The sequence below is a fragment of the Lemur catta genome, chromosome 8 (genome assembly GCF_020740605.2).
Source record: "Lemur catta isolate mLemCat1 chromosome 8, mLemCat1.pri, whole genome shotgun sequence".
NCBI lineage: Eukaryota > Metazoa > Chordata > Mammalia > Primates > Lemuridae > Lemur > Lemur catta.
The window spans coordinates 31,271,162-31,284,192 of record NC_059135.1 but is presented as its reverse complement, the minus strand read 5'-3'; the positions used below and the strand labels follow the sequence as shown (position 1 = coordinate 31,284,192).

Below are 13,031 nucleotides of genomic sequence, written 5' to 3'. Positions count from 1 at the left end.
ACAAGTGAGTACAAAAAAGATTAAGGAAGAGAACATAGTTGCAGGCTGTTATAGTCAAGTTTTAAAGACACATTTTGATGAAGTCTTTAGTATGTGCGTGGTGGAATCTCCCCTTGCCCTTTCACACAAGAGAAACCTGAGAAAGAATTAAGGTCTTGTGAGTTGGTAGCGTCAAATTGATTTATAAATTGGCTAGTTTCTGGTTTTTTGGTTTTTTTTTTAAAGTAATAGCCTGTTTAAAACTCACTTTTTGTTATTGGTCCTTGGCTTTAAACAATTCCCCTGGGGCAACCAGTCTTGGACTTCAAAGGGAGGATGAAGATGCTGTTCTTGACTCACTTATGGGAAGCAAAAAAACCAGCACTGCCAAGAGCTGCTGGAAGGGCTGTGGACCGTGGGCAGGGCAGGTGAGCGCCCTGGTTGGAGCTCCTGTCTGGCAGGGTGACTACAGATCAAGTCGCATCAGGCCGCCGCTGTCAGCCTGGGCTTCCCCAGGGCCGATAGGCTTCCAAGCAACTACTCTAACATACCTGCTCTTTAAAAGAACAGAAAACAAAGCAACTCTATCACCGCAAACGCATTTTTTCTTGTCGTGATGCCTTCCCTTCCCAGTCCTGATGAGCTGATTTTTTTTGTGAATGGACGAAAGGTAAGTGTACAACATGATTAATATGAATTTTTATATACCAAGAATAAAAGCCAAGCTTTTTTCTTTTTTTTACTATGTTGCCAGTTCTTATTTCCTTAACCCCTTTCTTCTTTTTTGAGTCGTATATAGTGGTATGAACTTATTTTTTTTCTTTTTTTTTCTCTGCCTCCTCAGTGGTATGAACTTAAACACGGGTTGTTCGTCCAAGTTTTGGTGCAAAATTATTAAAGAGTGCAGGGTTTTTTGGGTTTCTTTTGCTTTTTATTTTTCTTTTGAATCAGCAACAAACTGTTTTGTTTGTTATATTATGATGGGAGTGAATTCTGACAGTTGGGCACTTCAGGACACAGATGTGAAAAACTCACATCCCTCCTTTATTTGGATAAAGCTCTACTTGAGTTCACCAGCGCTGTTGTAATAGAAGGTATATATAACATTGAGCATGATAATAGCGAAGAAATCTCACATGATTTTGCTTGGCCTTGATGAATTCCCTGAGGCAGATCAATTCACCTAGAGGCTGAAGCGCCCCTGCCTGGACCGTGCAATAAGTAGGCTACTTTTCCCAGGACAGAAGACACGAGGCAACCCCAGTGCTTAGCCGGAGCCAGGTGTTCTCAGCCCTGTGCTTCAAAAAGAAAAACAAATAAATGAAAAGTTTGAGGTGCTTTAAAGTCAAAATGCATATCTAAATGTTTGAGACAATTAGAGAAAAACTAGTAAAATAGTAAAGTAGAAAATTATTTTAGAGAGTAACTTGTAGTGTTTTTGCTTCTCAAGCCTCGGTTACATTAGATGACTGATGTTCTTTCTGAAGGAGGAGATAAAACTTTAATAGAAGTGAAAATTTTGGGAATTTTGCCTATCAAATAGCAAGAAAAGGTCATTTTTAGGAAACCTATGAACTAATAAAAAGGGAAAGAGAAAGAAAAGAACAAAGAAAGCCTGGGGTCAGTGACCTTGAATGACCTGAAGCCAGCTGGAACATCAGGGAAATACTTACTAGGTGACAGTTTGCAGTAATTCAAAGGCTAAGAACTTTTCTGAGTGTGAGGAAAAAGGCCTTTACTGCTTTGCCTTTGTTGATCAATAAAACTATGATCTTTAATAGTTTAATTTATTCTTTAATATTGTATTATAATAATCATTCTCTCTCCAGGACTGGCAACCTGAATTCAAAGCCAATATTTTGGTGTTTTTATTCCCTTCTCTTTTACAAATTTCTAAGACAAGTTACAAATGGCAAAAGAGAGGAAAATATTCACAACTCTTTGAAGAAAATTTTTTTGTTGTCGTTGTTGTTGTGTTTTGAGACAGAGTCTTGCTCTGTTGCCCGGGCTAGAGTGCCGTGGCATCAGCCTAGCTCACAGCAACCTCAGACTCCTGGGCTTAAGCGATCCTCCTGCCTCAGCCTCCCGAGTAGCTGGGACTACAGGCATGCACCACCATGCCCGGCTAATTTTTTCTATATATATTTTTAGTTGGCCAGCTAATTTCTTTCTATTTTTTTTAGTAGAGACGGGGTCTTGCTCTTGCTCAGGCTGGTCTCGAACTCCTGAGCTCAAACGATCTGCCCGCCTCAGCTTTCCAGAGTGCTAGGATTACAGGCGTGAGCCACCACACCTGACCTGAAGAAATTGTTGTTGCTGTTTTTCTTTCCTTTCAACCGAGGGGCACAGGTTGAATAAAGCACACCCTTCCATCAATAGCACAACGCCACCGCCACAACCTAGACAAGGCTCCTCTTTTGTTTCACATTATTTTATTTTTATTGCCTGTCTTCTCTTTCTTTCCCTCCCCCATAGGCATCCTCTCTTGTGCATTTTAAATCTATACTCTTTCCATTTACCTTCTATATAGTTATTTAGAAATGTAAATGTATCCTTAAAATACACACACAGTGTGTGTGTGTACTTAACTTAGATAAATTATGCTGTGATTTTTAAATCTTTTTGGTTTTTGCGTGACTCAGCACTAGTTTTGGGGTCTATCCATGTTGCTCTTTGAAAACCTGGCAACTCACCTCTAAATGCATAGTTGTCCAGGCTGTACGTACCCTTCCCTTGCCTACCCAGCACAGATAGGATACTTCCAACTCCCCACTACCCCGAGACATGCTGCAGTGAACATCCTGCGATGTGTCTCCTCACCAACACTGGAAGAGAATCTCTGTGTGAGACTGCAGCAAAGTGACTTCACAGGTCCTGCCAGGGGACTTGCCAGAATACCGCACAAGTTACATTTCCCACAGTTCACTGCACGACAGGTGCTGTCTCCTTGCCGACATATGGTATGCCAACGCTTGAGACAATCAGACTTTGTAACTTCTGCTGATCTGCTGGGTGTAAAGTGTTGTCTCATTGTTGATTTTATTGGCATCTCTCTGATCACTAGTGAGCTTGCTCCTCCTTCCATATGCTTACTAAAAACGAATTCATTTCTTCAGCACAGCATTTTTCATATGATTACTGAAATATTTATTTTAAGTGGCTGGGAAATATTTAAGTGTCAGAATTGTAGTTGGCAGCCAGCCTTTGATTAATTTCCCAGAGTCTAATCTTGTCTTTCTCCTTCTTCATTTGGAACCTTGCCATATTTGTGCTCTTTGGTCCTAAAGCATTGTCATGATTAAAGGGGACAGCACTGAATCGGATGTTGCACTGGCTGGGCTGCTAAGGCGGTTAGGGAACGTTTACTGTTTACCTGGAATGTTGTATCAGGTAAACCAAAGTCTTTCTAGCACTGCCCTGTGTCATCAGGCCACGCTCCCCCGGCGTGGGGGAGACAGGAAGGCGGCATAGTCGGCCTGGCTTGCCCATCATCATCCTCTATCCTCCGTCTCTTCCCACCTTGAAATAATTTCCACTGCCGCACAATTATGGCGTTAAAGGAAATGTAACTCGGATGCTCTGTGTCTGCAAGACCACTGTACTTGGTCCCCCACGCACAGCAAAACTAGAGTGGAGGCGCACTAAGCCCAGCTCTGGCTGAGTAAATCTTCTGAGGACTTGAAACTTGGAGATAGGAGGCATTGTGAAAAGAAATAATGTGGTTTGTTGCCTTTTTCTGAGGTTGTAAAAACAAAAAGACACTTTTAGTAAAATGATGTCCTTTTGGTGGTGGGGGAAGTCAGTGTTGCTGTTCTTCCATGTAACTTTCTCTCCAACTCACCTCCCTAATCTTGCCTGGCCGTACCCAGCAGAGGAACTGCCTGTGTCCCTCGGGGCCAGACAGGGCTGATGGCTTTCCTCTTGCAGGCCCGCTGTGATCTCTTGGCAGCAGCAGCCTGAGAGGGGCAGAGCCTCATGCGGACTCTGCTGTCCCCTCCCACACTGGCACCTCCATTTCACTGGGCGGGGGAAGGGTAGGGGACAGGTGGGGGACAGGAGTGGCTCCTTCATGACGTATCAATTACTGGCAGAGGTAGGGAAGCAAAATCCCTTGTTTTGTGAAATCATCTCTGGCTAACCTTTTTTATGACTTTCTATGGCCATGAGTTAATGTGGGTCAATTTTGGAATCTACATACCCGTTCCCTGTCTGGGCCCTTCCCAGGTAAGTCTGAGGGAAAACAATCCAGAATCTGTAATTGTCATATATATTGGGACATTCAGAGACACTGAAATCATGCTCCACTATTTCTTCAAAATTCTAGTTCCAAGTATTAGAAAAGGTTTTCTTTGTTCTTTTTTTCCCTGTAAAGCCACAGCCTATCAAAAACAGGCCCACAAACAATGGATAGAATTGCTGCAACATGTTGATATTATCTTCCTAAAATCCCTTCTCTCTTCACAATGTAGGTAACAGAGAAGAAAGCTGATCCCGAGGCAAATCTCCTGTTCTACCTGAGAAAAGTCCGTATCCTTTCATTTTACTGTAATCGATCTGGTTTGGGTGGTAAAACAGAACATGCTGGGACTTAGCAAGAAAGTCTATATTTGTTCTAAATAAATGAACCTGCATTTTATTTGCAGAGTCTAGTTTGAGTTCAGAGAATGCATCAAAATGTGTTTGATTCATGCGCTATTTGTTGTATTTTTTACATGAGCAAAACCAAACGAATCACCCAGTGAGCCATGAATGTGCTCGCTTTGGAAATAACCTTATGACCTTTGAGCCCCAGGGTCACCCTGATGGTGATTTCATACTGGAGTATTAGGTAGAAGCATCTAGCCAAACTTTTATCCAGCCAAATGTCCCAAAGTGCATGACACTGACAATAGTGTCCCACAAGGACATTTCACTGACTTGTCCTACACCTTTTTGTAGTCCTCATCAGAGAGAATAAAGCTTTATAAATATACTTCAAAACTCCAAAGTGTAACTAATGCATTCCCAGCTCTTCACCTCTGGTCTTGACTCCCCCACTCCTCTGAGACCATCAATATTTCTTCAGCAAATAGTTATTCAAGAAGAATTTCTTGGCCAAGGGCTCACGCCTGTAATCCCAGCACTTTGGGAGGCTGAGACAGGAAGACCACTTGAGGCCAGGAATTCGAGACCAGGCTGGGCAACATAGTAAGACCCCATCTCTACCCAAAAAATTAAAAATTAGTAGAGTATGGTGCTACAATATATTGACACTGCTCTCTACAAAGAAAAACAAATTTTAAATTAGCTGGAGGAGGAGGTGTACATTTGTAGTTCCAGCTACTCGGGAGGCTGGAAGATCACTTGAGCCCAGGACTTTGAGGCTGCAGTGAGCTATGACTGCACCACTGTATTCCACCCTGGGCAACAGAACAAGACCCCGTCTCTTAAAAAAAGAAAAAGGATTTCTTAAGTTTGGTGCAGCTATAAAGAGGTAGTAGAGGGAATGATTGTGGCAGTGGTTACACAAATCTGTACACAAGATAACATGGCGTGAGCTGTACACACACATGTGAGTGCATGTACGAGAGGCAAAATCTGAATAAATTCTGTCATCTAGCTGTCAGTGCTGCACCGTGTCAACTTCCTGGTTCTGATGTTGTGCTATAGCCACACGGGATGTCCTCAATCAGACGAAGCTGGGTGATAGGCATATAGGGCTGTCTGTACTATTCTTGCAACTTTCTGTGAGAATGTATTTGAAATATATACTAATTTATAAGTGCCAAGCACTTACATTACTCTGTCCCTGCTGCTTCATTTTCTCTCCAGACTCCACCTCTCATGACCCACACCCTTGCAGTCTAGTTCCCTACCCCTCATTTTACTGCCCTGCCCAGGACAGCCTCCTAACTCCCTGTCTCACGCACATTCCAGACAGGCCCCCTGGTCTTCCTCCCTCCAGTTTACTCCGTGCCAACGTCTCACCAGCACTCAACAAGCCCTACCACTCTCCTTTGCCGTCACTTCTAAACCACTACACACATCACTGTGCTCTCTCCAGACAGGCTAAAATGGAGACATTCACCTGGATTAGGAGCAAAATGAAAATTCACGGACTCCCAAGTGAACGTGGCCAGAGCCAGCCTTAGGCAAAATCGTCCCCGGCTTCTCATTTCCCCATCTCCCAGCACACCCCACATTCCTTTACGCTGCTAATATAAATAAGTCATTCTGGGTAAATAAGACTCACCTGGCACTTCCAGCTCCCCACTTTTGATTAGAGTCAACAGTTCTGGGATGGCGTGGGGAATGCTATTTTTAACTTGTTTCTCAAGTGGATGGTTCTGAGGAATGGCCAATATAAGGAATGAGTATTTGTGGATAAACACAGAATTTCTGTCAAAGTCACCTTCATGGACTGCCATGGCCCCTGTATATTTTTTATATTTATAATTTTATGTATATTTTTAAAGGAGCTCCTCCATACTATAAAAACTTCAGGCTACTGCAAAACTCCAATTTGCTGCTGACTTGGTCGCTGGCTCAGGTGTCATTCCCAGAGTGGGACACAGTCACATGAAGAGCAAAATTTGTTTGGAGGCATCCCCGCCTCCCTTCTGTCACTCCACATCCTCCCTGCCAAGGTCACAGGGCCCTTAAGACCCACAGCCTCCCACTGCGTTGCTGCACCCATCTCGGCTGCCCTGCCCAAACCTGCCGGGGCGTAATCCTCCCCCAACACCTCTGAGTCTGGTTTTAAGCAATCTGACCTGCGGAACCAGATAATCCCACAGCTACTTAGGGCCAGGAGGGTGCAGCACATTAGAGTTGCTTGATCTCCGTGAGATCCTGTCTGTAGGATAAAACCAGGAACATGGGATGCCTCAGAGGCACCCCCAACTGTTTGCCCTTCACATACCCTTCTTTGTAGCCCTGACATCTCTTGCACTTCTCAAAATAATTCTCACTTCATTTAGCTAACACATTCTATCGAGCACCAGGTGTTCAGAAGTCATCTAGACGCAGCTTCTGCCCTCGCTCGGTCTGGTGTGGGCGACGGCCAATGAAGTGGCAAATAGAGCAAGTGGTGAGGGCTGTGCTGGGGGCACAGGGAAGGGCCCACAAGCAGGGCTGGGGGAGGGAAGGAGCAGAGGAGGGGTGAGTAGGCGTTTTCGGGGCAAAGCAAAGGCTTGAGGTCAGCAGCACAGGGCCAGAGGCAAGAGAATACAGTTGCTTGTGAAAAACTGAAAGAAATTTATCCTGACAGATATAAAGAGTTGGAGGTGGACGTGCTAGGATGTGACAAGAAAAGAAGGAAAAATAAGCAGTAAGATAGATCCTTGAAACAAAGGACCAAGTTTGACTCTGATGTCACATTCCCTGCCTGGCACAGAGGGACACAATAACTCATTGAGAATGACCAGATTCCAATATAAACTCCAGGTTCAACTGCACACGTTGGCTGCCCTGTTTAGTCTCAGAGAAACTTTTGGATATACTGTAGGGCTGTGTTTTGGGGGGCACTGAGAAAGCTCTTCCACATAAAGGATCAGAAAGCAAACTTCGGATGTATTGTTTGTATTTGACCTAAGTAGGGTTGGTGGATTTAGCATATAAAAATGCCATACACCCAGTTAGATTTGAATCTGAATCCATGGGACATACTTACACTTAAATATCATTTGATGCTTGTCTGAAATGCAAATTTAACCGGGAGTCCTATATTTTATGTGACAGCCGTACCTAATTATGAACTTGAGGATGAGTGGGCAGAACATGGAAGTAACTGAGTCAGGCTCTTCTAGCGGGGGCAGAGGGAGGGGGCACTGAACTAGCTGTGGGGGATCCAGAGGCCAGAACCACATCACAGAGCTGTTTTAAGTTCTGACAAAGTGAAAAGTGACCTCCATCTTTGAGCCAGACAACAGAAATGTCTTTACTTGGAAGTTTTAGGACCAGAAGCAGAAATGAAGGATTTCCTTGCCTTTTATGCTGTATTCAGGGGAGCCCTTTCACTAAGGGATGACTCGCATTACTTTGAGCCCTTCCCAGCACAGTCGTGAGCTCGGGCTGGGGACAAAAGACCAGCGCAGGGTGATGTGCAGCCCCTCTGGGCCGCGGCAGAGACTTTCTCGGCTCTTTGCTCTGACCCTGTGTTACCTCTGCATGGACAGCAATTTCCAAGATAAAAATTAATCTTAACCTCTACCCAAGCCAATTATAACCTCCACCCACGAAATCCTTTTTAAACTTCACCCAGAAAAGAGTTCTAAGCAAATTCTTGTAGATTGTTATAGAACCTAAAGCAGGGGATTTACATAAAAGTACACAGTGATTGTTGACATTACTGGTTCAGGAGCCACAGTTATTAAATTAATATTCTCTAATCCCATAAGAAGGTAAAAGCATGACGTTGCCCTACCGGGGAAAGTTAAGCCTGGGAGGTGGGGCAGGGATTTTTTTCTAAGTCCTGCACACAAACCACCTCCCACCACCTCTAAAGCAGTAATATTACACGGGTCCAGATTCCATTGTCCACAGCTCTGAATTTGGCAGGCTTTTTCGTAACTCATTTGGATGCAAACCCTGACCTAAGTGGCATGAGGCTCTCTGTGGTCTTAGTGTACCCTACTTAGTGTGAATATCTATATAGTTCACTGCAGAGACGTTAATGTTTTTGATTACAAGGTGCTGCCCTAGACCCACTGGGAGTGCTATATTATTACTGTCCCAAAATCTGGGAAATTTTTAATTTAGAAATGCACCTGGACCCGAGGTTTTCAGATAAAGCATTATGTGTCTGCAAGGATTTCTTCTCACCTTTCATCATGAGCTCATTTATAAGCAAAAAGCTGAACAATCTCTCTAAGCAAGAAACTGGCCAACTTGGTACAAGACTCAAGAGAATGTATTGCTTGTTATCAGTATTGGTGGGGGGAAGAACGTAAAACCAAAGCAGCCTGGGCTTCTCTGACTCCGTTTTCCTTGACTCCCTTCCTTCAAGTCCGTCTCACAGGCACGAAATATGCCTGTGGAGGAGGAGGCTGCGGTGCCTGCACGGTGATGGTGTCACGATACAACCCCAAGACCAAGTCCATCCAGTATCCTTTGTGTGGGTTTCGCCCCCACTCTGGGCACACCTGGGGTGGGCGTGGCGCTTGCCTCCTCTCCTCCCCTCCTCTCTCCAGGTGTCTCCAGGCCTGCTGTCCCTCAACTTCCTGAACTCCAGATCTTCCCACAGACCCTCTTCCCATCAGAATCTATCGTCCAGCTTGCCAATCTCTCAGGGCTCTGCTCTATTACTGTAAAAATACTTCCTTTGCTTTTGAGTCGGAGATTTCAGGGTAAGAGTCAGGCGAGAATGGCTTAATGCAAGAAGCAATAATCCTGGTGGAAGATTCATATCTTCAACAACACTAAGAAGAGTTGTTTGCCTGAAGGGGCTAAATGAGACCTTAAGTCACACTGCAGGATTGAGCCATCATCTCCTTGACCTAAAAACGTAGATTTGCTCACTGACTGCATGTGGTGGTGAAGGAGGAGCTGTCTAGGATAATTTTCAAGTTTTTGCCTTAGGGGACTGGGTGGTGCGGTTTACAAATTAGGGAACTTGGAAGAGGAGGAGCAGAGGAGGGGGAAGTGTCAGTTTAGCTGTGGGGTAACTATGGGACACCTAAGCGGGACTGTCCTCCAGGCATCTGGATAGACGGGTCTGTTACTTAGAGGAGAGGTCTCATCCCAACCTATAACTTATTGGAAGTTACCAACATAAATAACAATGATAATAAAAAATAACATTTATTGAATGCTTATTGTGTACCAGGTACTATTCAAAGTAGCTTGCATATATTGTTATATTTCACCCCCCTAAACAACTTCTAGATAAGCATGACTATCACTTACAGTTTTCAAAAGAGGAAACGGAGGCAAGTTAAGCAACTTGCTGGAGGTTTCATGGGCCAAGTCGTGGCAAAGGCAGGTTTTCGGCCGGGCCAGCCAGAAGGCGGAGGAGCCATCAGAGGGCACGTAGGTGCAGGGCACTGTGGAGCAGCAGAAAGGGAAATGGGCAAAGAGGGAAGCCCCACAAAGGAGCCAACAGGGGGTGGCCAGAGATGGAGGAAGAACATGGAGAGGAGAAAGTCCAAGAAGGTAGAAGTGGTGACCAGTGTGAAACACTGAGGCCTGGTCCAGGGCCACCAGAGTGCTCCCAGAGCGGTGTCAGCAGAAAGCTGGGGCTGGCGGTGCGGTCGGTCTGGGAGTGAGTGCGGGTGAGGAGGCTGTGGACAGCTCCTGAAGAAGCTTGACTGAGGAAGGAGAGAAAGCTGGGCCGTTGGGTTTTGGATATTTTTTAGCACAGCAAACACTTGAATTTATTTCTAAATGAGAGGAAATTCAGGGAAATGAGAGGCTATTACAGAAAGGAAGAGGGTGGGGGACCGTTGATGATAGGCCACGTCCTCTTGGAGACAGGAGAGGATGGCATGTGGAGCCCTGCAGGGGAGCAGGCAGGATTGCGCACCCTCCAAGCCTTGAGTGGAGGTGAGACATTGCAGACATAAATGAGGGGTCGCGGGCTGGGGGGTGCAGGGAGCCCATGCCTCTGTTCCCTGGCTAAGGCGCGTGGGCAAGGCTGAGGGGAGCCGTGAGCACTGGGAGAGTCGCTGAGGGAAAACGGAGAGGGGTGAGATCAAGAGGGAGCAAACCTAAGGGGGAGGGAATTGCAGAGCATGAAAAACAAAGCCATACCTGTTGCACGCGGTCACCTGGGGCCCACCCTGGTTCTGCACGCCAAGCGCTCTTCCAGGGTCCCTCGCTGGTCAGCCGGGTGGCTTCAGCACTCTGTCTGTTCAGAAGAGCCACATTCATGCTCTCAGCCTGGGGAGGAGAGGAGAGGAAATATTCCCCAGGAAAGGGACAATGTCCCGTACCTGAGAGGAGAATGAAACTTCGCTTGAGTGGGAATCTGGACCCCATTCCCAACTGGTGACATGAGAACCTGGTGCTAACCGCGTCTGCCACGTCATTGACACGTACACTAGCGTGGAAGAGACAGTCAAGACAAGGGCACAAAAACAGCAACTTGCACACTGGCCTGCACTGGAATCTTCTGAGGAGCTCTAAAAGGCGACTAACTGATCCCACCCAGATATTCTGACTTAATTGGCCTAGGGCACAAGCAGAGTATCTGTATTTTTAAGTTTTCCACAATTGAGAATCATAGGGCAAAACTACCCCCATAGTTTCCTTATCTCTTTCCCTAGAATGAGAAAACAAAATGGATCATGAGGGTCTCTTGGAGGTCCTACATAAAAAAGTCTTCATTATTCATTCTTTCTGTTTCTTTCTACCATTCTGCACAAGCCGTATGTAAATCCTTTCTTGGGCACACCCAGAAATTTATGGTTTTATATCTAGTCTGCTCTGTATTCTCAGGGAAATACAGTCTCACGACCCTCCTGAAATAACTGTTCTAACTCCCTGCACTGTGTTGCCCTCTCTGCATGATTCCAATGTGTTCTCTTTACCTAATTCCATCACAGCCATTTTCCAGCTACCGCGTGCCTGGTGCCCATCTGCTCTCTGTATGGGGCTGCTGTCACCACGGTGGAAGGTGTAGGAAGCATCAAAACCAGGATTCACCCAGTGCAGGTAAGAGCGGAAGGTGGTCTGGACCAGATGTTGGCATCCTCATAGGGATGCACTCCAATTAGGTCAACAACTTCGAACTCCTTTGTGCTTTTAAATTCTCATTTTGTAAGGTTTGCCTTCATAGCTAGGGGTATGTTCAGAGATCTTTTCAAGATCCTTTCATTGATTGTAATATATCTTAACCCCAAGAGACCTTCTCAGCCCCATCCTTGCCCTAAACTAAAACAAGAGCAATCCAGTCTGACAAGAGAAGAAAATGAGATAGGAAATCAGAAGTTTATAGAAGATACTAGACTTCTATCCCATTTCAAAATTACTTAACTCTGATGGAGAGGCCAATTATGCGTACAAATGCTCCCCCAAACGCTTTCCAAGTGTCTAACAAGTAACCGTATGCTACACTACAATAAAACACAAGTAAAAAACAGTGTTTACTAAAGTTTAGAGGACTTTTTAAAGAAATGACAATGTTGTTTTTCTATACTAGAATAGGAACTTCTGCAGGGGTTGAGTTTTAAAGGCAGTGTATAGAAAGGAATTTATGAATAGCTATGTTTTCCCTTGAGATTACTAGTCTCTGAAGGCTATTAGTGGAACCTAGAGGCCAAGAGCTTTCTCTGACAATGTGTTACCTTTGATGGGTATTTGTTGATAGTGGAAGGCATTAATTAACTCATTTTACTCTCTAGGTCCTGGTTTCTTTGTGAATAGAAAGTGTAATATAGAGGAAAAAGCAAAACGCTCTGGAGTCAGGCTCATGGCAGTTTACTGCAACCCATTAATTGTGTGACCTTGGGTGACTTTTTGACTTTTCTTCGTCTTTAAAATTAAGATGGTAACAGTGTCTACTTTACAGGATGGTGATGAGAGTAAACAAATAGTGTTTATCAGCCATAAGCTTAATGACTTCCTGTTCTCATTAAGCTCTCACCCCACACTTGGCTCATCACCGGCACAGGTATGAAGCACTGCAGGCTGCACTTGTCAGATTTCTTTCTCTCAAATCTTGACAGTGCAGATGCTGGATTTGTTCAGTAGAGCCTGGAATAAGCTTGTACTGGCTTGTGAAAACCGATCATTAAATTTTTAGGAATTGTGCAAGCCAGCCTTTAAACACAGCCATTATTAAAAATTAAACTTGACCAACTTAACAGTTCAATAATTTATAAAATAATGCTAGCCATGGTGGAAGTATTTATACTAGAAAAATTGGCAGAATCAGGGCTTTATTTTTCTGCCAGACTACCAGTTGTTAAAACATTCACCAGCACTTTTACAGCCAGGTTTCTATGCCACACCTGAAACAACTCACCATCTAGCAGGACATCTGACACAGCCATGTTTTCCTCCAGCATTCAATGTCTGTCATTTCAGTCGAGCCACAGATGAAGTATTTGGCTTTCACTTTAGGAGCCATGCTG

The 13,031-nt window shown here is 44.7% G+C and overlaps 1 protein-coding gene across 1 annotated transcript in view; it reads left to right on the top strand.

The window, feature by feature from the left end:
• The first annotated feature begins 595 nt into the window (after positions 1 to 595).
• The window catches only part of LOC123643320 (aldehyde oxidase 4), a 61,447-nt gene continuing 49,011 nt past the window's right edge, over positions 596 to 13,031 (top strand). The window contains exons 1-4 of the mRNA XM_045558787.1: positions 596 to 649; positions 4,449 to 4,506; positions 8,966 to 9,062; positions 11,502 to 11,610. Of these exons, the coding sequence (XP_045414743.1) occupies positions 596 to 649; positions 4,449 to 4,506; positions 8,966 to 9,062; positions 11,502 to 11,610 (318 nt within the window). The remainder of the gene's footprint in view (positions 650 to 4,448; positions 4,507 to 8,965; positions 9,063 to 11,501; positions 11,611 to 13,031) is intronic.